The 25707-nt window shown below is 31.8% G+C and overlaps 1 protein-coding gene across 3 annotated transcripts; it reads left to right on the top strand.

Annotated features, from left to right (window-relative positions):
- Positions 1–808: 808 nt before the first annotated feature.
- On the top strand, positions 809–17664 carry LOC104668623 (NKG2-C type II integral membrane protein). Of its 3 annotated transcripts, XM_030938556.1 has the most exons (13): positions 815–1173; positions 1547–1651; positions 1918–1962; positions 2429–2473; positions 3018–3169; positions 4765–4865; positions 5738–5832; positions 11557–11661; positions 12166–12219; positions 12765–12916; positions 14569–14669; positions 15500–15643; positions 16837–17664. In XM_030938556.1, the coding sequence occupies exons 1-12, from the start codon at positions 987–989 to the stop codon at positions 15615–15617; spliced, it is 1260 nt and encodes a 419-aa protein (XP_030794416.1). In that variant the 5' UTR covers positions 815–986; the 3' UTR covers positions 15618–15643; positions 16837–17664. The 3 variants fall into 3 exon arrangements, with proteins under 3 accessions (XP_010369678.1, XP_030794416.1, XP_010369677.1); XM_010371376.2 differs by lacking the exons at positions 11557–11661; positions 12166–12219; positions 12765–12916; ... (1 more) ...; positions 15500–15643; positions 16837–17664 and having other exon boundaries at positions 809–1173; positions 1547–1645; positions 5738–6587; XM_010371375.2 differs by lacking the exons at positions 815–1173; positions 1547–1651; positions 1918–1962; ... (3 more) ...; positions 5738–5832; positions 16837–17664 and adding an exon at positions 10656–11079 and having other exon boundaries at positions 11557–11655; positions 15500–15871.
- The last annotated feature ends 8043 nt before the right edge of the window (positions 17665–25707 follow it).

Here is a 25707-nt window from a genome sequence, read left to right on the forward strand (position 1 = left end):
TGCTAATATGTGCCAGATTGTGTGTTTTGTTTTTTACATATATTATACTTTATAAAGTCTTTTTCTCATTGTAAACTAGGTTAATAGACATTAAGTAATTTACTAAAGGTCACACATTATAACTTGCAAAGCTAGAATTAACTGTAGTCACACTGACTAGAGCTCATTGACTAGATTATTAAATTATGTTGTCTGAACTATTACAATTACTTACACATCCAAAGTGACCCTCACTCACTTCTACAACCATAAGAGCTTTCTGAAAGTTTGATTGGACACTGTTCTTCCACAGATGGCCCACACGTTTATTCATCATTTAGGTTTTCCTATTTTAATCGTTAAATCGATTACCAATTTCTTGTGTAAAAGAAGCAATTCAAAATATGTTTTGTTTTCAGTAGTATTTAGTTTATGCATAGGGTAATGTAATGTTTTACAAGATATGAGATGTATTTTTAAAATTTTAATAGTTTTTCTGATTTCCTAATTTACAAATTTAGTATAAGAAGTTACTCTATATGCTAGCAGAACTATTTTATCTTATGGCACACAATCCTTAACCATCAATGAATCTTAAAACTATAATAAAATTTGTGTATTACTAAATACAGTTTTTTAATTGTTAACACATGCAGTCTATTGGTGTTGTGTTTTCGAAGAATCTAACCTTAATTTAATACAAATATTTTTTTCATGAACTTTTTAGTTCTCACAAGTTTAATGTTTTTATTGTTCCCACTAGTAATATTATGTCAAATACAGAATACATCTAAAAAATTACCAATTATATCATGAGATTTTTGTTTAAAGCTTTAGGAAATTAGTACCAGCATTTTACATTGGTCAACAGCAAAGTAAACATTACTGCTCAGCCCCAACACATGCAGATTGCCTGTACCAGGGATCCTGTCAAAACATACACCGTTCATAGCTTCTTAAGTGCAGTTATCACAGAGCACAGTCCCTGACATCACACAGCTGCAGACATGAATAAACAAAGAGGAACCTTCTCAGAAGTGAGTCTGGCCCAGGATCCAAAGAGGCAGCAAAGGAAACCTAAAGGCAATAAAAGCTCCATTTCAGGAACCGAACGGGAAATATTCCAAGGAGAATTAAACCTTCAAAATCCTTCTCTGAATCATCAAGGGATTGATCAAATATATGACTACCAAGGTAACACTTAAATAGATCTTCAATACTATTGTTCTAGGACGTGCAGTTGAGTGCAGAAGAGTGGGGAAAGATTAGGGAATATTTTGCACTTGTGAGAATCAGAGTTCACAATTGGGATCTAATATTCTAATATGACATCAGAAGACTAATTTTCTTCGGGCATTGTTCAACCGTAATCTGCGATCCACTCATGGAACATTATATTTACTGAAGATGAACTGGAATATTCTGAGAGAAAGATTACCAGAGTAGATGTAGATTTAGAGGCCAGAGTTTATCATTATGTTTCCCTGTGCATGTGGGTTCTCTAGTATGGAATCCTCATCAACTCTCTATCTCCCCTCTCTCAGTGCCTCTGTTTCTCTCCCTGCAGGTTTACTGCCACCTCCAGAGAAGCTCACTGCTGAGGTCCTGGGAATCATTTGCATTGTCCTGATGGCCATTGTGTTAAAAACAATAGTTCTTATTCCTCGTAAGCGTATTTTTGAAAGATTAGACGGGAAAGTTTTACTTTAATGCTTGGAAGTGCCTCAAAATATTTCATACTGTTGAAGAATAGAACTCTCATTGTAGTGTTTATTTCAGAGATCTATTGCTTCATTTATTTTAATAGAAAAAGTTAATTTTATTAAAGATTTTCCCCATTTTAAATAACATACAAAGTTTCAAAGTAAGAAACTAAACCCATTATGGTTTATCTAGATATTAGTTTTTACGAAAATCATTTTAATTTTTCTATTACAGTCCTGGAGCAGAACAATTCTTCCCTGAATATAAGAACCCAGAAAGGTACATTTTTATTTTCAACATTCAGATATTAGTATAATTTGGACCCAAAAGTAATATGGTTATTCTAAATTTTTCACAACATAAATAACAAAAATCATTGTAGAGAATATGTGTTTATTTTTGTGTGTGTGCAATCTATCTATATATACACACACACACATACACAATGTATTTTCTGAATTCGTAATTCAAATACATGCTATAGGAGAAAAGTATTTAGAAAAACAAAGTAATTTTTGAAAGTGGTTGCATCAAATACTACAAGAGATGGTGAAGTTTTGTGCTAAAGTCTTTAAAAATATTTCTTTCGAAGATCTATTCATTTATTTTTATAGAAAAAGTGAATTTTATTAAAGATTGTTCCCATTTGAAATAACACACAAAGTTTCAAAGTAAGAAACTAAACTCATTATGATTTATCTAGATATTAGTTTTTACAAAACTCATTTTAATTTTTCTATTACAGTCCTGGAACAGAAAAATTCTTTCCCGAATACAAGAACCCAGAAAGGTACACTTTCATTTTCAACGTTCTGATATTAGTACAATTTATATTTTGTGTCTGGTTTAAGGCATGTAAAGGAATAATGGCATTTTTGCAGAAAATAAGCCATAAAATTCAGCCATAAACATTTGTAAACAAAGATTATAAGGCAGCATTTCCTTTTCTCCAATAAGTAGAAATACTCACTTAAAATAATTCTACCCTCTTTCTCCCAATTAATAGAAGTGTCCTACTGCTATGAGATGATATGAAATGAATAATTTTACTATCCTAAAAAAGCAGTTGTGTGTCAGTGATGTTCAAGACATGTGTAGAGTGTATTTTTGTTTGTTGGTTTGCTTCATATGGGAACACAATTAGGGATGAGAGGCTAACCCTTGTCTGTGCATGTGTGTATGACTGACTCGGTTATTAAAAATACATATATTTATAAGCCTATAAGGATGCATAAATATGTTAAGCACATATAGGTTCATACTGTTGCAAATATGTAAACAAATTTTCATTTGTAAACATATTGTTCTGCATAGTAATTCATATCTTTATTTAGCACGTCATTGTGGCCATTGTCCTGAGGAGTGGATTACATATTCCAACAGTTGTTATTACATTGGCAAGGAAAGAAGAACTTGGGCAAAGAGTTTGCTGGACTGTGCTTCAAAGAACTCCAGTCTGCTTTCTATAGATAACGAAGAAGAAATGGTAAGATATAAATGTTTCAAACATTTTATGAAAAGCTTCTTTCAGTGAATAAAACATTTGTAGTAAACATCCATATGTGTGTACATATATTTATCTTATATATTTTCAAGTTTATGCATTATTCAATTGATTGACTTAATGTTTTTAAAGTTATATACTGCTAATGTACTTTTATTTTCAGTTTTTGCTTTTCAAGGAAAACCATGCTTCTGTAAATACTTTGAATACACAATAAATGTTTCTATCTAATTTTAACAGGCATGATATGATCTGGTCATGCAGATTGATCACAAAGTGAATGAATTCATCTGATACAAGTCAGATCATGAAATAAAAGTTTTCAGCTCTAGCAGTTCCACCCCTGTATATACACTCATCACGATCCTGACTCCTCTCCAAAACACTGTCTTGTCTTTTAATATTATAAATAGCATTTGCCTGTTCTTGAATTTATATAAAGGGAATCATACAGCGCAAATTTCATGTCTGTCTTTTTCACTCCTATCTGATATTTCTGCAATTCCTCCATATTATTGCAGTTATCAGTAGTATGTTACTGTTCACTGCTATACTGTGCACAAAAAACACTAAGAATCCATTGAGTCCTTGTCTCTGGATGGGGAAGTGGGTCTCCTGCCCTCAGGGACAAAGAGGACCCCGGATGGTGCACTGGTAGTCATGGAGTTCCTTTGCTGATCCTCCTCACCCACATCCACCCTGCTGTCTCTTGCTATGAGAAGGAAGCACTTCCTCTAGCTGTATTGATAGCAGGTCTTCTGGTAGATCATCCTTGCCAGTGGTACCAGCCTCGCCTGGTGTTGTGGAAGGGACTCCCCTTCAATACAGAGCAGGTGTGACGTTTGCTGGGCCTCCTCCTATTGCCAGGTTGGGTGTGAGGAAACAGCAGGCCTAGGTCACCTTCTTCTGTTGGGTGGGAAACTTAACATGCTCGCTCAGATACTTTGTTGAATCCTGATGCTAGGGTCCCAGACAATTTCATTTTCCTCTTTCCACCTTTCAGAGTTCTGCATTGCTTTTGGCTTTATTAATCCCAGAGTTTATAGTTATTTTTAGTAGGGAGTAGCAGAGAGAGATGTGTCTACACCACCTGGTCAGGACCACTGTTACTCCACCAAAACCAAATCAGATAAAAAAGTGAGGGCTTATCTAGTTAAAGAATGGTGTGGTGCCCAGAAAACCCAATCTGTAGCTTCTATGTCATTTATTTCTGAATGATAACCTCTTATTTCTCTTCTAAATCTCCAACTCTGGGAAATATAGTACAAAAACAGATTGATTTAATCATAGTATCTGGAGGAATGAATGCACAGTATCAGGAAACTTATTTAAATCCTTCCTGTGTTTATTCAGTCAATTGGGGTAACTGTTATAATGCAAGAATTAAAATGTCTTTATTAACATGAAAATAACAATGAAAGTACTAAGTATAAACATTGAAGAGTTCATTTATATCAAAATCATAAACATTTATGGAAGTTTTTGGTACCGCAAATAGTGGTCTTCAACTTTAATGTATTGTTTTTGTAATGTTTTCATAATTATTATTTAAGTGAAAATTCTTTCTTTTCTTTTAGAAATTTCTGACCGCCATTTCACCATCCGCATGGATTGGTGTGTTTCGTGAGAGCAGTCATCACCCATGGGTGACAATCAATGGTCTGACTTTCAAACATGAGTAAGTTGTTTTGTACGGTGCTATATAAAAAATATATAAATTCAGAAGAATAATATGAATAAATTTATGTGGAGTCATATACATGAAGAAAGATGTGGAAAGTTAGTGAAATGTTGATGTAAATATTTCACAATAGACCATAGTAGTCCCTATATGTCAACCGCTCATTGGTCAGCTAGTAACTTTCTTGGTTATGAGATGGGGCAGGGATGTCTAATCTTTGGCTTCTGTGGGCCACATTGGAAGAATAGTATTGGGCCACACATAAAATACACTAACACTAATGATAGCTGATGAGCTAAACAAAAAAAATTGCAAAAATATCTCAGAATGTTTTCAGAAAGTTTGCATATTTGTGTTGAGCCACATTAAAAAGCTGCCTGGGCCACATGCGGCCCATGGTCCGTGAGTTGGACAAGCTTGAGATGGACTATCAGGGAATTACGGTGCTTGTTTTCATTAAAAAGCCACCCTTATTTTATTTAAGAATATCCTCAAAGTACAAGAGTACTGCTGTTGGCATATTGCTTATAATTTTTTATCAGTAGTTATTGTTGTAATCTCTTGTTATGCCTAATTTATAAATTAAACTTTATCATGTTTAGGAATGTGTAGACACCACACAATCTCTCTACAGGTTCTGTACTATCTGCCATTTCAGATATCCACTGGGGTCTTGAAACATATCCCCCGTGGATGAAGGGGGGACTACTGTAGTGAGTTTTCAGAATAATGACTTTTAGTAATAGTATATGAAAAATTTAATTACCCTTTTTCTTAAACTTGTTTTCTTACAGTACATGGAAAATGTTCTTGTCTCATGAATCACTTGCATAAAATGTAACAGAATTATGGATTTTTCTCCATTACAGGATAGAAGACTCAGATCATGCTGAATGTAACTGTGCAATGCTACATCTAGATAGACTTAAATCATTCCACTGTGGATCTTCAAAAAGATATTATTGTAAGCATAAGCTTTAGAATGAAAGTATTTGAGTTTGCAGTGCATCAGATAAATTTTATATTTGTTAGAATAGAAATGATATGATTGCATAAGTCTTAAAATGAATTGCATTATTTGCTCTAATAATAAGAAAATTCTAAATCAACTATTGAAATATAATACACACAATTTTAAAAGTACAGATATCCTAGCATTTAGGTCGGGCTCATTTTGCTAATCATGTTTGTGGCATTCAGCCTTCCTAAAAGTTGCATGTTTTGTGGGTCAGTTTATATGAAGTGTCAAGAACAAGCAAAACTATGGAGACAGAAAGTAAAAGAGCGCTGCCGATGCCTAAGGGAGGTTGAAATAGGAGGTGGCCACTAATTGCTAGAATGTTTCTTTGTGTCAGTGATGAAAACTTTTTAAATTTCAGTAGTGGTGATGGTTGTAACTCTGTGAATATACTAAAAATCCCGGTTTTTAATTATTTTAAGCGGATGAAATTTATGCTATGCACACAATACCTCAATAAAGCTCTCCAAAAAAAAAATAATAATACTGTCCTGGGATTGCTTGAGTCTGCATTTAACCTCTAAAGTAATATTTAAAGATTAGCTTCTTGACTTTTCCAATCAATATCATATTGTGCCCTTCAATGTACTGGGTTCAATGTACTGGGATCTCTTTAATTTCTCTCTATTATATTATATAATTTGGGGGATTGAATCATACAGAAATGCAGATATTTTACATTCATGCTTTTGTAAATGGCATTCTGATTTTAATATTCCCTTTAATAATTTTTGTTACTGTAAATAGTAATACAGTTGATGTCTGCATTTTGATTTTATATCTAGTTATTTCACTTATTTTACATATTTAAATCTATCATTTCAAACGTAGATTTTTCTGGATTTTCTATATAAACAGCAATTTTATCTGCAAATAATCACACTTTTATTTTTTCTATCCATGTGCCATAACTTATTTTTTCTTCATTTATTTTCTCTGGCTAGTGCTTTATATCCATAGTCGAATAGAAGGTACAATCAAATTTTGGGTGTATCATATGTATCATTTTCTGGTTTTAGCAAAAAATAATTCAACATAGTATTCATATTTACAAAGTTTGGTGTTTTTTTCATCATATCTTTCTTATATTGAAGCAGTTTTATAATATTCATTTTTTCTAATAGATTTTATCAATTGTTGTAACATTTTTATTATTTTTTGTTACTCAGAATGATATGTTTTCTTTATACAACATTTTATAAAATAAATTAGTTTTATTTTTGTCAAATATTAAACTAGGCTTTGTTTCGAAACAAATCCATGCAGATCATTGTATATTGCCCCTTATAAAATATCAGTACACATATTATATCTAGGGTAAGATTTGTTTCTTCATCCATGTTCACAAGGATATTTGACCATGTTTTTATTTATAGCTATGTACTTGAAAAAGTTTTGGTCTCAAAGCTATCTTGGGAAGATTTTCTCTTTTTCTATAACCTGGAAGCATCTGTTAAGAGTACTGCTTTAGTCATGAAAAAGGATGAGTTCATGTCCTTTGCAGGAACATGGATGAAGCTGGAAACCATCATTCTCAGCAAACTATCACAAGGACAGAAAACCAAACACCACGTGTTCTCACTCATAGGTGGGAATTGAACAATGAGAGCACACGGACACAGGGAGGGGAACATCACATACCGGGGCCTGACGGGTAGTGGGGGATTGGGGAAGGAGGTATTAGGAGAAATACCTTATACCTAATACCTTTTATATTAGGTATTAGGAGAAATACCTAATGTAAATGACAAGTTGATGGGTGCAGCAAACCAACCTGGCACATCTATGCCTATGTAACAAACCTGAACATTGTGCACATGTACCCTAGAACTTCAAATATAGTAATAATAATGAAGAGTACCACTTTATTTGTAAATGTTATCATTCCCTAGTGATGGCATCTGAGTTTGCAGGCTATTTTTGTAGAAAAGTTTATGTCTAAACTAATGTCTTCAGTACATGTAGGTTTTACTCAGATTTCTATTTGAGGTACTATATTTTGGTAATGAGCATTTCCTAGGAATTTTCCATTTCATATGGACATTAAATGCATTGATAATATAGTTTTATTGCCTGTTTAATAACTGTAAATACCATAATGGTATTGCCATGTTTAAACTAGAAATAAAATATCTGTGCCTTTTCAAAATCTTCCTTTAGTAGTCTTTTGTGACCATTCATCTTGATAATTTATTTGGCCCATATGTTATTTAAACATACATTACTGAATTAAAAACCATATAAGGTTCTCAGATTTTTGTTCATTGATTTCTATTGTAGGTAAAATATAGTTAGAACATTTTCTATGAAACTGGAAGTGTTCATTCCTCTATAAATGTGGTTCATGTGGTGAGGTACTGGTTTTAAATGTTATTTACTTTTTATTAATTAATGTTAAATTTGAATAGGTACATTTCGACTGTCTCCTGGCCAAGCTTGCCTAGTGGTACTATATTGAAATTGAGTATATGTGTGAGTGTGTGTGAATGTATTCATATGAGTGATAGTTACTTGTCTAGTTTAAATCTTTCTACAGGCTCGCTGGCCTGTCTTGTATTAAGCATCAAGAGAAGAGTCTTTAAAATCCCACTTATGATTACTTGTTCACTTTATTCAATTATATGTTGAATTTGTATCATTAGGTATATGCAATGATAAAAATATATTACTAATGGTTTGGAAAATTAATTTATCATTATGAAGCATATTTCCCCAATTTCAGTAAATTTCATCTCAGCTCACTGCACCCTCAGACTTACCTCCAAGGCTCGAGCGATCCTCCCACCTCAGCCACCAGAGTAGCTGGCTACAGGCAAATACCACCATGCTGGCTAGTTTTTGTATTTTTTTGTAGAGACGGGATTTCATCATGTTGACCAGGCTGGTTTTGAACTCCTGAGCTCAAGAAATCTACATGTCTTGCTCTCCCAAGTTGCTGGGTACATGAGCCACCACGCCTGAGTGCTCATGTACCATTTAGCTTGTATTTTTAAAATCTACTTTTTCTGACTTCCCTGTTTTTAACTAAGTGAGGTTTTAAAAATTACTTTTCCCTCTCTATATAGTTTGATTTAAGCATTAGTCGTTTACAACAAATATTCCTATTAAAATGCAGACAGTTATGATTGGAAAATAAATCAATGAACAATATAATGAATGCATTTTTATATTTCAGTCTGGCGTGGTGATATAGTACAATATTGTTTAATAATTTATTCTTCCCAGAGACATCTCCTTTAGTAGAAGATTGTAAATATTAAATGTGATGCAACAAGGTAAAGTTAATACAGAATAAAATCAAATTAGAACTGTCTTTACATGAATAATTCAGGGTGAAAAACAACCCGAAATATACCACGTTTGAGGATTTTCAAAAGTATTTACATGATTGCCTGTGGAGAATTAGTTAAGTACATGCATACATAATAATAGGTTTGTTGATCAGTATAATTTAGAGTGTAACCAATAAATATCATGACAATGAAGAATTAATTTGAAATTTTATAATCATTCTAGATGTAATAATACTTTATATGTAGCCCAGACTTTAAAAATCAATATACATCAAATTGTGAATGTCAAACATAATTTCTCATACACATATTAAATTGAAGCAGATTTTATTTTTTTAAGAAAACAATAATGAAGTAGTTTCCATAAGATGAAAATCTAATCTTAATTATAAATAATGACTTAAAAAAATTGAACCAAACAAAGATTGCAGAAAAGATGTGCTACACTGACATCAGACTCCTACCTAATTAGTTATTTTATGCACTCAGTATGAATTAGAAATAATAAAATGGTAATAGTGTTAAAAATAATTAAATTATAAATAAATTAAATAATTTAAAAATTAAATTATAAATAATTTAAAAAATTAAATTATAAATAATTTTAAAAATTAAATTATAAATTAAAAATAAATAAAATAATTGAGGCCTAATGTGTGCCAGGTTGTATAAGTGTTTTACATACATTACACTTTATAAATTGCTTTCCCCAATCTAGATTAGTAAACTGGGGTTGTAGACACTAAGTAACTTTGTAAACGGTCATGCATTATGAGTTTCAAAGTTCTAATTAAATTTAGGTCTCACTGGCTACAGAGCTCATTGACTAGATTATTAAATTATATTTTCTGATTTATTACAATTACTTACACAACCAAAGTGACCCTCATTGCCTTTTAAAACAGCCACAGGATCTTTCTGAAAGTTTGAACCTAAAGTGTTCTTTCATAGATGGTCCAAACTTATATTTATCATTTCCAGTTTTCCTATTTTAGCCATTAAACCAATTAGCAATCACGTCTGTAAAATAAACAGTTCAATGATTTTCTATAGTAATGAGTTTATGCCTAAGTTAATGTAATGTTTCACAAGGTATAAAATATTTCTTTAAAATTTTAACAGTTTTTCTGATGTCCTCAATCATTCAGAATAAAAAACATTTGCCAAGACCTCACGCCCTTTTAGTAAATGAAAGTAAGTCACTAACTTAATGTACTTTAGTATTAAAAGTTGCTCTATATGCTAACAAACTATTCCTCCATCTTTAGCATTCAATCCTTACATTAATGAATTTTAAAATTGTCATACAATTAGTGTATTTTATTTTCAGGTTTCAATTTTAGTGTTTTACACAGGTATTGGTGATAAAATGTTTCTGTAGAATCTGACTTTAAATTAATGAAGATATTTATATTCATTTACTTCTTAGTTTTCACAAATGTATTGTTTTTTTATTGTTCCTGTTAATAATATTATGTCAAATACAGAATACCTTTTAAAAAATGACCTATTGTTTAAAGAGATTTCAGTTTAAAACTTTAGGAAATTGGTACTAGACTTTTATATTGGTCAACAGCAAAATAAACATTATTACTCAGCCACCAACACATGCAGTTTGCCTATACCAGGGATCCTGTCAAAATATACACCATTTACAACTTCTTAAGTGCAGTTATCATAGAGCACAGTCCCTGACATCACACAGCTGCAGAGATGAATAAACAAAGAGGAACCTACTCCGAAGTGAGTCTGGCCCAGGACCCAAAGAGGCAGCAAAGGAAACTTAAGGGCAATAAAAGCTCCATTTCAGGAACCGAACAGAAAATATTCCAAGTAGAATTAAATCTTCAAAATGCTTCTTCAGATCATCAAGGGAATGACAAGACATATCACTGCAAAGGTAAAACATTAAATAGATCTTCAATATTATTGTTCTAGGACGTGCAGTTGAGTGCAGAAGGGTGGGGAAAAATTAGGGAATATTTTGCACTTGTGACAATCAGAGGTCAAAAGTCAGAATCTAATATTCTAGTATGAAATCTGAAGCCTGATTTTATTCAGGCATTGTTCAGTTGTCATCTGTGATCAACAACTTATGGAGCATTATATTTACTGAAAATGAACTGGTATATTCTGAGAGAAACATTACTATAGTAGATGTAGATTTAGAGGCCAGAGTTTATCTTTTTTTTTTTTTATACTTTAAATTCTAGGGTACATGTGCACAACATGCAGGTTTGTTACATATGTATACTTGTGCCGTGTTGGTGTGCTGCATGTATCTTTATGTTTCCCTGTGCATGTGGGTTCTCTTATATGTAAACCTCATCAACTCTCTATCTCCCCTCTCTCAGTGCCTCTATTTCTCTCCCTGCAGGTTTACTGCCACCTCCAGAGAAGCTCACTGCTGAGGTCCTGGGAATCATTTGCATTGTCCTGATGGTCACTGTGTTGAAAACAATAGTTCTTATTCCTTGTAAGCGTATTATTGGAAGATTATAAGGGAACTTTTCACTGTAATGATTGGAAGTGCCTTGAAACATTTCATAATAATGAGGATTAGAACTCTTTTTTTAATGTGTATATCTGAACCCCAAGATAATACCATTCTTCTGAACTTTTCAAAATTATAAGTAACAGAATAATTGTAGAAAATATTTGTTTATATTTGTGTGTGTGTTAAATATGTATGTATATATAATACACACACAGAGAGATGTATTATGATTTCATGATTCAAAGACATGATTTAAGAAAAAAATATTTAGAAAAACAAATTAATTTTTGAAAGTGGTTAAATCAAATACTATAAGAGATGGTGAAATTTTATGCTAATGGCTTTAAAAATATTTGTTTTAAAGACCGTTTTTATTTCAGATTGTTCCAGTTTAAAATAATTTTAAATTTTGTATTTCAAAGTAAGCAACTGAAATTATTATGATTTATCTAGATGTTAATTTTGTAAGAATTACTTTATTTTTTCTAGATATTAGAGTACTGGAGCAGAACAATTTTTCCCTGAATACAAGAATCCAGAAAGGTACATTATGATTGTCAGTGTTCTGATGTTAGTACAGTTTATATTTTGTCTCTATCTTAAGGGATGCAAAATGACAAGAAAATTTTTTGGGAGAATAAACTATAGCACTGAGCCATAAATGTTTATAAAATAAAGATTATATGAGGGCATTTCCTTTTCTCCAATAATAAGTAGAAATACTCAGTTAAAATCATTATACCCTCTTGCTGCATTTAATTAACTGAGATTTCCTAATACTATAAGATGATAAGAGATAAATAATTTTACTATACTTAAAAAGCAGTTTTGTTCAGTGATGTTTAAGATGTGTAGGGTGGATTTTTGTTTGGTGGTTTGCTTTATATGGGAACACAATTAAGGTATGAGAGGTGGACCTTTCATTGTGCATGTGTGTATGAGCTACTAGTTGTTTTAAAATATATATTTAACAGCCTATGAGGATGCATAGATATTGTGTACCTATGTGTTTATAGCTTTGCAAATATATAAAATAATTTTAATTTGTGAACATATTGTTCTGCATAGTAATTCATATCTTTATTTAGCAAATGATTGTGGCCATTGTCCTGAGGAGTGGATTACATATTCCAACAGTTGTTATTACATTGGCAAGGAAAAAAGAAGTTGGGAAGAGAGTTTGCTGACATGTGCTTTGAAGAACTCTGATTTGCTTTCTATAGAGAATGAAGAAGAAATGGTAAGACATAAATGTTTCAACACTTTACTAAAAGCTTATTTCTGTCAATATCATATTTGTAGAAATCATCCATATGTTTATACATATTTAATTTATATATTTTAAGTCTGTGTAATATTCAACTGACGTCATCATATTTTTATATTCATATACTGTTAATGCACATTTGATGATTTCCAGTTTTGCTTTTCATGGAAACCCATTCTTCTATGAATGTTTTTATCCCAAAATAAAGAAAACTAATCCTGTCATAGTCATTCATATTGATCACAAGGTGAATGGATTCGTGATACAAGGCAGATCATGAAATAGAAATTTCCAGCCCCAGCAATCCTGCCCCTGTATATGCCTTCCTCACTTTTCCTGCCTCCTCTCCAAACCTTTGTATTGACTTTTAATGTGATGAATAAGCTTTGCCTGTTTCTGAATTTATGTCAAGCGAATCACACAGTGTGAATTTTCATGTGTGTCTTCTTTTACTCCTATATGATATTTGTGCAATAATGCAGTCAGCTGTTGTTTGTTACTGTTCATTGCTGCATGATGTACATAGAACACTTACAATCCATTCAGTCCTGTGTCTCTGGATAGGGAAGTGAGTCTTATGTCCTCAGGGACGAAAAGGAACCTGGATGTGCACGTGTAGTCATGGGGTTCCTTTGTTGATCCCTCTCGCCCGCACCTACCCTGGTGTCTTTGGTTTGGGAGGAGAAGCACTTCCTCTAGCTCCTAATTGGTAGCAGGTCTCCTGGTAGATCATCCTTGCCAGTGGTACCAGCCTTGCCTGGTGTTGCTTTCAATACAGAGCAGGAGTGGGTTTAGCTGAGCCACCTCCTGTTGCTCTGAGAAACAGAGGACTAGTTCACTTTCTTCTGCTGAGTGGGGGACTGAAGATGTCCGGACACTCTGTTGAAACCTGATTCTGGAGTCCCAAACCATTTTGCCATCCTCTTTCCACCTTTCAGAGTCTTCCTATGTGTCTTTCATTGCTTGCAGAGTTTAGAGTTGTATTTAGTAGGGAGTAGCAGAGAAAAAGGAGTGATGTACCTGGTCAAGACCGTTGTTCTTCCACCAAAACCGAGTCAGATAAAAGTGAGCGCTTATCTAGTTAGAGAGTGGTGTGGTGCCCAGAAAAGCCAATTTTTGACCTCTGTGTCATTTATTTCCCCAATGGCAACCTTTCAATTTCCTTCTAAACTTCAAGAAGGAGAAGTTCCACTATGAGAAACATAGTGGAAAAATACATTTATTTAATCAGAATATCTGGAGAAAAACATGTGCAGTATCAGGATGTTTATTTCAGTTCTTACTGTGTCTGTCTTACCAACCCAGGCAACTATTAAATTACATGAATCACAATTTTGCTTATTAAAATAAGAAGAATGAATGTACTAAGCATAAAAATTGAAGAGCTCCTTTTAAGTCAAAATTACAAAAATTGGTAACAGATTTTTACACTATAAAAGTCGTTTTCAAGTTTACTATTTTGTTTAATGTATTTATTTTGTTTTGAAAATTAAGCATCCTATGAAAGAATGTATTACCTGCACTTTTAAAAATTAATAAAAGTTTAGAATTCAAAGAAAGCACCTAAAAATTAATAAAATCTTTTATAATTATTATTTAAATGAAAATTTTGTATTTTCCATTAGAAACTATTGGGCTCCCTGTCAGTTCTCTCATGGGTTGGCGTCTCTCGTAGCAGCAGTGATCATCCATGGATGTCAATAAATGGCTCAACGTTCAAATTGAAGTAAGTTTTTTGAATGATGCTAAATAGTAGAAGAATATAAAAAGGTTCAGAATAACATTGTGAATAAATTTAAGTGCAATTATAGCCATAAATAAAGATGTTGAAAGTTAGTGAAATGTTGAGATAAGTATTAAGGAATGATCCACCATTACATTTTCTGTGGTTTTAGTTACCCAGGCTCAACCACAGCCAAAACTATTAAAAGGAAAACTCTAGGAAGAAAAAATTCATGAATTTTAAATTGTTCACTATTCTGAGTAGTGTGGTCAAATCCTTCATATAGTGTATGGATCCATCTCACCTGGGACGTGAATCATTGCTTCATCCAGAATACCTGCATAGCCTAAGTTCCCTGTCCACTAGTCACTCAGCTGTCTCAGTTGTGAGATCGACTGAGGTGGTATTGTACCATTTGTGTTCAAGTCACTGTTAGTTTACTTAACAAGGACCCCAAAATGCAAGAGTATTTATGCTGGCATATTGTTATAATTGTTCTTTTTCATTATTATTAGTTTGTTTTAATCTCTTAATGGGCCTAATTTATAAATTAAACTTTATCAAAGGTGTGTGTGTATAGATAAAACACAGTATATATACAGTTCAGTACTATCTATGATTTCAGACATCCACTGGGGGTCTTAGAACATATCCCCTGTGCAGATGAAAGGACTATTTCATTCAGTTTCCATATTACCAACTCATGATATTATTATATGGAAAATATCATCTGTTTTTATAATATTCTTTGCTTACAATTTGTGGAAAATGCTCTTGTTCCATGAACTGTCCCCATACAATCTAATGGGATTATGGATTTTTCTCCATCACAGGATAGCAGAATCAGATATTGGTAAACATAACTGTGTAATGCTGCACTCATCTGGCCTTAAATCACACAGATGTGGATCTTCACAACTGTATAATTGTAAGCATAAACTTTGGAATTAAAGCAACTGAATTTGGAGTCTGTTCAGGTAATTTTAAATTTCATAAAACGGAAATAATATTTTGGTTGAAAAAGTTTTAAAATAAATTACATAATTTGTCCCAATAATGAAAAAAGTTTTCAAAATCAGTTATTGAAATGTAATATACACACCACTAAGTACAGATATCATTGCTGTTGTGTCTTGCTCTTCTTACTCAACATTATATTTGTGGCATTCAGTCTTTTTTTTTTTTTTTTTTTTTTTTTTTTGAGACAGAGTCTCGCTCTGTCGCCCAGGCTGGAGTGCAGTGGCTGGATCTCAGCTCACTGCAAGCTCCGCCTCCCGGGTTCCCGCCATTCTCCTGCCTCAGCCTCCGGATTAGCTGGGACTACAGGCGCCCGCCACCTCGCCCGGCTAATTTTTGTATTTTTTAGTAGAGACGGGGTTTCACTGTGTCAGCCAGGATGGTCTCGATCTCCTGACCTCGTGATCCGCCCGCCTCGGCCTCCCAGAGTGTTGGGATTACAGGCGTGGGCCACCGCGCCCGGCCCCAGTCTTTCTTAAAGTTTCACTGTATGCAAGTGTGTCTATATGAAATATTAGTAATAGGCAATCCCATAGAGACAGAAAGTGGAATAGTGGTTGCCAATGCCTAAGGGAAGGTTGGAATAGAAAGTGACTGTTTATTGTTAACAGTTTCTTTTTGGGATGATGGAAACTTTCTAAATTTCAGTAGTGATAGTCATAACTCTGAATATACTAAAAGTAACTGACTTATGCACATTAAATGGATGAAATGTATGCTGTATACATGACATCTTAATACAGCTATTTTTTAAAAACTCCTGGATTTATATTTGGGACTGAATGTGATTTCTAAAGTAGTGTTTAAATATAAGATTTCTTTATAACATTGACTTTTCTAATCAATATCATGCTGTGTCCTTCAATATATTAGGTTTTCTTTAAGTTCTATCAGATTTGAGGGGATTGAAGTCATATAGAAATACAGGTATTTCACATTCATACTTCTGTAAATGGCACTTATTTTTCAATTTTCCTTAATATGTTTTGTTGCTGTAAATAGAAATATAATTGACGTCTGCGTGTTGATTGTACATCCAGTTACTTCACTAATTTTATGTGTTAAATCTATCATCAAGTATAGATTTTTCTGGATTTTCCATTTAAACAGCTGTTTAATATACAAATTGTAATACTTTTCTTTTTATTTCCAGGTGCTATGAATTTTTTTCTGATATATTTTAACTGGTTAGGGATTCATTTCTGATGTTGAATAGGAGAAACAAAAAAACTTCTGTGTATATTATATGTGTCATTTTCTGTTTGGAGAAAATATGTCAACATTTTATTTATGCTTAGGAATTTTTTATTACACTTTTCTCATATTAAAACAGCTTTATATTCCTGTTTTTCTAATAGTTTTTATCAATTGATGTCACATTTCTATCATTTTTTATCAATTGAAATGATACATCTTTTCTCTGTATAATGTTTATTAAGTAAACTACCTTCATTTCTTTCAAATGTTAGAAAAGTATTGTGTTTCTGAAACAAGACCCTATTTATCATACTGTATTGCCCCTTTAAAAATAAATCAGTGCATATATTATACTTAGAGTAAGATTTGTTTCTTCATCTAGGTTCAAAAGAGATTCAACTGTGTTTTTACAAACTGTGTACATGAGAAATTTTGCTATCAAAGCTATATTGGGAAGCACTCCTCTTTCTCTATAACCTAGAAGCATTTGTGTAAGGGTAGTTTTGTTTTTAAACATTATTATTCACTAGTGGTTCCATCTAATTTATAAATTATGTTTTGTAGGAAAGTTTGTATAACAAACTCAATTTCTTTAATATGTAGAGTTTACTCTGGTTTTTGTTTCCTTTATTGTGTTTTGGTAATTTGTATTTTCTAGGAATTTTTTTGTTTTGTAGGATATTAAATGTATTCCTGATAGAGTTTAATGTCTGGTATCTGTAAAAACGACAACGGTTTCCCCATGTTTAATCTAGAAATAAAATGTTGGTGTTTTCTCAAACTCTTTCTATGGTAGGCTCATCAATTTTTAAAAAGTCTTTTCAATAAAAATACCTTTGGCCTCACTGAGCTTCTCTCCCGTAATTGTGTTCTTGTTATAATTTTTTACTGTTTATTCTTTTTATTTTTCTACTTTACTTATATTTAATTTCAGTTTTTCTGCTTTTAATCTCATTTGATGAGTGCTCAGATAATTCAATTCTACTTTCATATTTTACTATATATATATTTAAGGCAATTAATTTTTCACAAGAAAGAATTTGCTCTATTTTCTTTGTAATTCATATTAAAATGTGACCATCCATTGTGATAATGTCTTTGGCCCATAAGTTATTTAGAAATGTATTACTGAGTTAAAATTATACAGGTTTCCTAATTTTTAGTTATTGACCTCTGTATTAGATAAACTGTATAGAGCATTTTCTGTGAAGCTGGAAATATTCTGTGTTTCTGTGTAAATGTGGCTAGCGTGAGAAATTGATTTTATTTTCTATTAATTAATTTTATATTTGAATAGTTACATTTCAAGTGTCCATTGACCAATGTAGGCTAGTGATACTGCATTGAAATCATAGTTTAATATTTTTATATAAATATGCTTGGAAACATGAGATTACAGTGTACTTTTGGAAAATTTCCATGTGAACTCAAAAACAGAAGTATTCTGTTATTATATACTGTCTGTACAAGTGTGTGTGAGTTTGGGCATATAGGTGATGGTTAATAGTGTAGTTCAAAACTTTTTAAAGATTCACTGGTGTGGCTGTGTGACAAGCTGTGAGAGAGAAGTGTTAAAACCTCATTTTTGATTGTTAACTTGTTCACTTCTTTCAATTCTATGTTGAACTTATATTATCAGATACATACACATTAATTTTAAAATATTATAATGAAGTAGTAAATAAAATTATTATTATGAAACATGCACCTTTATTTTCAATAATGACTTTTTCTCTTATTTGATGACTTTACATTAACAATAGCAGTTTTCTACTGGTTTGTATTGCATGATATTTTTTCATCTCTTCATTTTAATTTTTCTTTATACTTAAAGGAGTGTCTTACAACAGCAGTTTTGTTAGAATAAACACTCTTTGTTTTTAATATAAAATAATTTTCTTTATATTTACTATAAGTATTAAATTTTCAAATAAGATTATTATGTATTTTATTTGTATGTACATAATTATATAATTAATTATAATTATTATCTAATTTAGATTGAACATTGCCAGGCTTTTAAACTCTTAACTTTGTATTGCTTTATCTTTTCACTAGAAATGTTTTATTGTTTAAGTATTTCTATTAACAAACTGTGCCAATTTGCTAATTTAATATGCTTTGAATATTCTTTCATTAGTGCCCTGCATTTTACAGGGCACAACAAATTAATGCTTTTACCCCTTCTTAGACAATGAAAAGATCTAACTATCCTTCCTATGGTTTAAATATTTGTGTCTTCTCAAAATTTATATTGAGACTTAATCCCTATTTTGCTGGTTTTAAGAGGTAGGGCCTTTGGGGAACTAATTAAGTCAGCAGGGCTTTGCCGTAATGATTTGATTAGTGCCTCACAAAAAGGCTGTTAGGAACTAGTATTCACCGCATTTTCCCTTCTGCCATGTGAGGACGTAGCAACACGGTGCCATCTTGGAAGCAGAAAGCAGCCCTCATCAGACACCAAATCTGCTGACACCTTGATCTTAGACTTTCTTGCCTTGAGAACTGGGAGAAATAAATTTTCATTGCTTATAAATTGTTCGATCTATGGAATTTTGTTATTGCAGCAAAAATGGACTAAGACTACCCTCTCCTTTTATTTACTGATTATCCTATATTTGCTTTCTGAATTCTGATATAAAAATATATTTAAAGTTTGAAACATTGTCATCAATAATATTTTATTCATTTACTATTTAGGTAGGTATATCCACATAATTTCTTTTGAAATACATCATCTTTAGAATATATTTAAATTTTATTTTCTTTACTTCTAGGGAATAGCATCTAATTCTCTCCATTTAAAAACATTTCTTGAAGATGAAGTCTTTTGCCATCATATTTAAGAATATTTTCACTTATTATTGACTTCCAATTAATCCATAACTCTTAAAACACTAGGAATAGCAATTATTAACCGTAGTCACAGTAATATATATTTTGATTCTGTATCTATATATGTACTATATATTTATATCATATAGAGTAAATTTTGATTACTCCTATTATTTTCAGTGACTTTGTTGCCTTTTTATATTATTATTATGCCTTTGAATAAGCACAGATTCCATTAAAGTTAAATGCTGGAAGAGTAAAAAAAAAACATTTTGTTACATATAACAAGGATATGATATACAGTTATGTGACCAAAAAAATACTGTTTTGATCAACAATGCACCACATATATGATGGTGGTTCCATAAAATTATAATGGAGCTGAAAAATTCCTATATCCTAGTGATACTGTAGCTGTTGTCATAGGACAGCTCATTATTCACATGTTTGTGGTGATACTAGTCGTAAACAAACCTACTGAGCTGACAGTCATGTAAACATATAGCATATACAATTTTGTACAGTGCATAGTACTTGATAATAAACAATTATGTTACTAGCTTTATGTATTTATTGTACTATACTTTTTTTAACTTTTAGGTTCAGGGGTACATATGTAGCTTTGTTATGTAGGTAAACTTCTATCATGGGGGTTGGTTGTACAAATTATTTTATCACCCAGGTATTAAGCCTGATACCCATTAGATATTTTTCCTGATCCTCTCCCTCCACTCTCCCTCCACCCTCTGATAGGACCTAGTGCATGTTGTTCACCTCTATGTGTTCATGTATTCTCATCATTTAGCTCCCACTTATAAGTGAGAACATATGGCATTTGGTTGTCTGTTCCTGCATTCGTTTGCTAAGGATAATAGCTTACAAATCCATCCATGTTCCTGCAAAGGATATGATTTCATTCCTTTTTATGATCACATAGTATTGCATGGTGCATATGTACCACATTTTCTTTATCCAGTCTATCACTGATGGGCATTTAGGTTGATTCCAAGTCTTTGCTATGGTGAATTACACTACACTTTTTATTCTTATTTTAGAGTGTGCTCCTCCTACTTATAAAAAATAGTTAACTACAAAACAGGCTTAGGCAGGTCCTTCAGGGGGTATTCCAGAAGAAGGCATTGTTATCATAGGAGATGACAGCTCTTTGAGAGTTACCGCCCCTGAAGACCTTCCAGTGGGACAGGATGTGGAGATAGAAGAGAGTGATATTGATTATCTTGACTCTATGCAGGCCTAATGTGTTTGTTTGTGTCTTAGTTTTTGACAAAAACATTAAAGAGTAAGAAAAAAGTGAGAATAAAAATTTTTTATATAGGAAAGAGTTTACAGAATAATCATATAAAAATATATTTGTAGAGTTGTACAATGTGTGTTTTTAGCTCTTTTGTTACAAAAGAGTCAAAAAGGTTATAAAGTAAAAAGTTAGAGTAAGTTATTTAATATTATTGAAGAAAAGATTATTATAAATCTAGTGTTGTCTAAGTGTATAGTGTTTAAAAAGTGTCCAGTAATGCACAATACTATCCTAGGCCTTCACATTCCACTCAACGCTCACTGACCCACCCAGGGAAACTCCCAGTTCTACAAGCTCCATTAAGTGCTCTACACAGGTGTACCATTTTTATCTTTTATATCGTGTTTTTACTGTACTTTTTCTATGTTGAGATATGTTTAAATAAACACATACTTACCATTGTGCTACATTTGTCTACAGTATTCAATACAGTAGCATGCTGTACAGGTTTGTAGCCGAGGAGCTGTTAAGTTACACCAGATAGCCCATGTGTGTAGTAGGCTATACCATCCAAGTTTGTATAAGCACACTCTATGATATTCACACAATGACAAAATTGCCTCGTGACCCATTAATCAGAATGTATACCCATCATCAAGTTGCACGTGACTGTATAATGCTATTTAATTAAAAACAATAAGTGGGTGTTTGCAGGAATAGTATACATCCGTACCTCAAATTTAAAAAGAGAACATTAGTGAATATTACATTATTTGGCATCTTTGTGAAAGATTTTGTTGTTTTAATTCTTTAATGTGACAAAAAATTACTTAGTTTACAAAAATGAAATAAGTATATAAATGTAAATAAATGTATTTCTAATAAAAACACCCAACATGCATATAAGCATATATCATATCAGTTTATTTAGAATTATAATTATGAAAATACACTAAATTATAATTAATAGAAATATATATATAGCTAGCAAACAAGCAGAGTATTTCAGATTCACAGTTTTACAAATGGCATCCTTATTTTAAAAATTTCTTTAGTAATTGTTGCTATAAATAGAAATACAATTGAAATTTGCAAGTTGATTCTTATATCCAGTTACTTCACTGAATATTTTTGTATTAAATTTATCATTTTAGGTGTAATTTTTCAGGTTTTCTATATTAACATATTTTATCTCTAAATAATCCCACTTTTTTCTTTCCAATTGCAATATTTTCTCTATTTCTTTTTTATAACTTAAAAAATTATGAGTACATAATAGTGTACATATTTATGGCATATACATGATACTTTGATACAAGCATACAATGTGTAATGATCAAATCAAGTAATTAGGATACGCATCACCTCAAAAATTTGTCATTTCTTTGTGTTGGGAACTTCTGAAATCTACTCCCCTAGTTATTTTGAAATATACAATAAGTTATTATTAAATATAGCTGCCTTATTGTGCTACCATTGTGCTACCTTTCTTCATACCCCTGACACTATCCTTCCCAGCTCTGGCAGCCATCATTCTACCCTCTACCTCCATGAGATCAATTGCATTAGTTCCCACATATGAGTGAGAACATGTGATATTTACCTTTTTGTGCCTGGCTCATTTCACTTAACATGATGTCCTCCAGTTCCAACCATGTTGTTGCAAATTACAAGGATTTTATTTTTTTATGACTGAATAATGTTCCATTATTATTCCACATGTATGTGATCTATCTGTACCACATTTTTTTAATCCATTCATCCACTGATGAATACTTAGCTTGATTCCACATCTTAGCTATTGTGGATAGCACTGCAATAAACATGGTAGTGCAGATCTATCTTTGATAACCTGATTTCCTTTCTTTCTTTTGAATGTATACCCAGCAGTAGGATTGCTGGATCATATGGTAGTTCTATTTTTCACATTTTGAGGAATCTCCATACTGTTTTCCATAATGACTGTACTAATTTACTTTCCCACCAACAGTATATGAGGGTTCCCTTTTCTCCACACCCTCATCAGCATCCATTATTGCCTTTTTGATAATAGCCATTCTAACTGGGGTGAGATGACATTTCATTGTAGTTTTTATTTGCATGTCTCTGATGATTAGTGATGTTGCGCCCTTTTTCATATACCTATTAGCTATTTGTATGTCTTCCTTTGAAAAACGTGTATTCAGATCTTTCACTCATTTTTTAATCTGGTTATTTGGTTTCTTGTTACTAAGTTGTTTGAGTTCATTATATATTCTGGTTATTAATCTCTTGTCAGTAGAATAGCTTAAAATTATTTTCTCCCATTATGTAGGCTGTATTTTCACTCTGTTGATTGTTTCCTTTGCTGTGCCAAAGCGTTTTAGCTTGATGTAATCCTATTTGTCCATTTTTGCTTTTGTTGCCTGTGCTTTTGAGGTCTTACTCAAGAATTTTCTGCCCAGACCAATGTCTAAAGCATTTCTCCAATGTTTTTTTTTCTAGCAGTTTTATAGTTTCAGATCTTATATCTAAGTCTTTAATCCATTTTAGTTTGGTTTTGTATATGGTGAGAGATAGGAGTTTAATTTAATTCTTCTGCATATGAATATGCAGTTTTCCCAGCATTAATTTTTGAAGAGACTATCTTTTTTTCTCTTCTTTGTCAAAAGTGAGTTGGCACCTTTGTCAAAAGTGAGTTGTCTGTAAACTCATGGATTTATTTCTGGATTCATTGGTCTATATGTCTGTTTTAATACCAGCACCATGTTGTTTTGGTTGCTATAGCTTTGCAGTATATTCAGGTAATGTGACACCTCCAGCTTTGATATTTTGCTCAGAATTGCTTTGGCTATGCTGGGTGTTTTGTGGTTCCATATGAATTTGAGGATTGCTTTTACTATTTCTGTGAAGAACGTCAGTGGCATTTCGATACAGATTGCATTGAATCTGGACTAGCTAAGGTTTTATTTTGAATGTTGAATAGAAGCCACAGAAAAGTTATATGTATATCATATGTATCATTTCCTATTTTAGGTAAAAAGATTGCAACATTTCATCCATTTTTACAAAGTTTGTTTGTTTTTATTATACCTTTCTCATATTGAAGCAGTTTTATCATATTCCTGTTTTTCTAATAGATTTTGTTATCAGTTGTAACATTTTTATTATTTTGGCATCAATTAGAATGATTTATGTTTTCTCTGCATAATGTTTATAAAGTAAACTATTTCGCTTCTCTCAAATGCTAAACCAGTCTGAAATAAACCATACTGGTCATTCTGTGTTGCCTGTTTAAGTTTATTAATGCACAGGAGATTACACTGTGTTTTTATTTATAGCTATGTACATGAGAGGCTTTGCTCTTAAGGATATATTGGGAAGCATTTCTCTTCTTCTGTAACCTAGAAGACTTTGTGTAAGGGTACTGTTTTATTTTAAAATGTAATTATTCACTAGTGATGCCACCTGAGTTTGTAGAATGTTTTTGTAGGAAAGTTTATGTAGGAAAGTCAATTGCTTCAGCACATATAGACATTTCATCCATATTTACAAAGTGTATGTTTATAGAGGTTACTAAGATTTTGGTTTGTTGTATTGCAATTTGGTAACTTGCATTTTCAAGAATTTTCTATCTCATATGGACATAAAAGTATTCATAATATGGTTTCATTAGCTGTTTAATACCTGTAAAAATCACAATGGTTTTCCCTTCATCTAGAAAAATATTTGTGCCTTCTCATATTCTTTAATAGTCTTTTATCAATTTTATTAAGTCCTTTCAATAAAAATACCTTCAGCCCCATTGACCCTCTCTACTATAATTTTGCTCTTTGTCATGATTTTTTTTACTATTTGTTGTTTTATTCCTACCACTTTACTTCTATTTAATTTCAGTTAATTTCATATTTCTGTTTTTATTCAGTCAATTCAGTATCTGCAATTTTGTTGTAATATATGCATTTAAGGCAATCCATTTTTCCCAAGAAAATATTTTGCTCTATTTTCCTTATAATTGATGTAAAAATTGTGAACATTTATTGTGATAATTTATTTGGCCTTTAGTTTATTTATAATTATATTTACTGAATATAAAACCATATAAAGTTTCTGAAGTTTTGATTATTGACTTCTGTGTTAGTAAACTGTAGTTAGAACATTTTCTGTGAGGCTAGAAATGTTCTTCATCTCTGTGTAAATGTAGCTAGTGTGACTAATAAACTTACGTTTAATGTTATTTACTTCTAATTAGTTAATATTAAACTTGAATTGGTACATTTTAACTGTCCACTGGCCAACTTTGGCTAGTGCTACTGTACTTATAGCAAACTTCTAAATTTTATATTAAAATGCATAGGCTTATGAAAATATAGTGTAGCTTAAAAAATTAGTATTCCAAATTAGTATACAGTTTTTAGTGTGTGTGTGTACACAGGTGTGTTGGCTAATTGTCCAGTTTAAATCTGTAGAGTCAGTGATGTATCTGTTTGTGTGATGAGATGTGAAAGAGAAGTGATTAAACCCCTAATTTTATTATTTACTCATTTATTTCTTTCAATTCTATATGAAATGTGTATTATTAGGTACATACACATTATTTTTAAATTACTAATGGTATAGATAAATATATCACTATGAATATGCTTCTTCATTTCTAATAACAATTTCTGTTTTATCTTATTACAGTATATTAAAGTAGTTTTCTACCAGTTTGTGTTGCATGGTATATTTTTTCCATTTTTCATTTTCATATTTTTT

This window comes from Rhinopithecus roxellana, chromosome 10, assembly GCF_007565055.1.
Source record: "Rhinopithecus roxellana isolate Shanxi Qingling chromosome 10, ASM756505v1, whole genome shotgun sequence".
In the NCBI taxonomy this organism is placed as follows: domain Eukaryota; kingdom Metazoa; phylum Chordata; class Mammalia; order Primates; family Cercopithecidae; genus Rhinopithecus; species Rhinopithecus roxellana.

Bases quoted from the DNA above. Each gene is read 5' to 3' on its own strand.
- LOC104668623 (XM_030938556.1), top strand. From the start codon at position 987: ATGAATAAACAAAGAGGAACCTTCTCAGAAGTGAGTCTGGCCCAGGAT. The intron at 5,833-11,556 runs GTAAGCATAAGC...CTCTCCCTGCAG, and splicing joins ATCTTCAAAAAGATATTATT to GTTTACTGCCACCTCCAGAG. The intron at 14,670-15,499 runs GTAAGTTTTTTG...TCTCCATCACAG, and splicing joins GGCTCAACGTTCAAATTGAA to GATAGCAGAATCAGATATTG.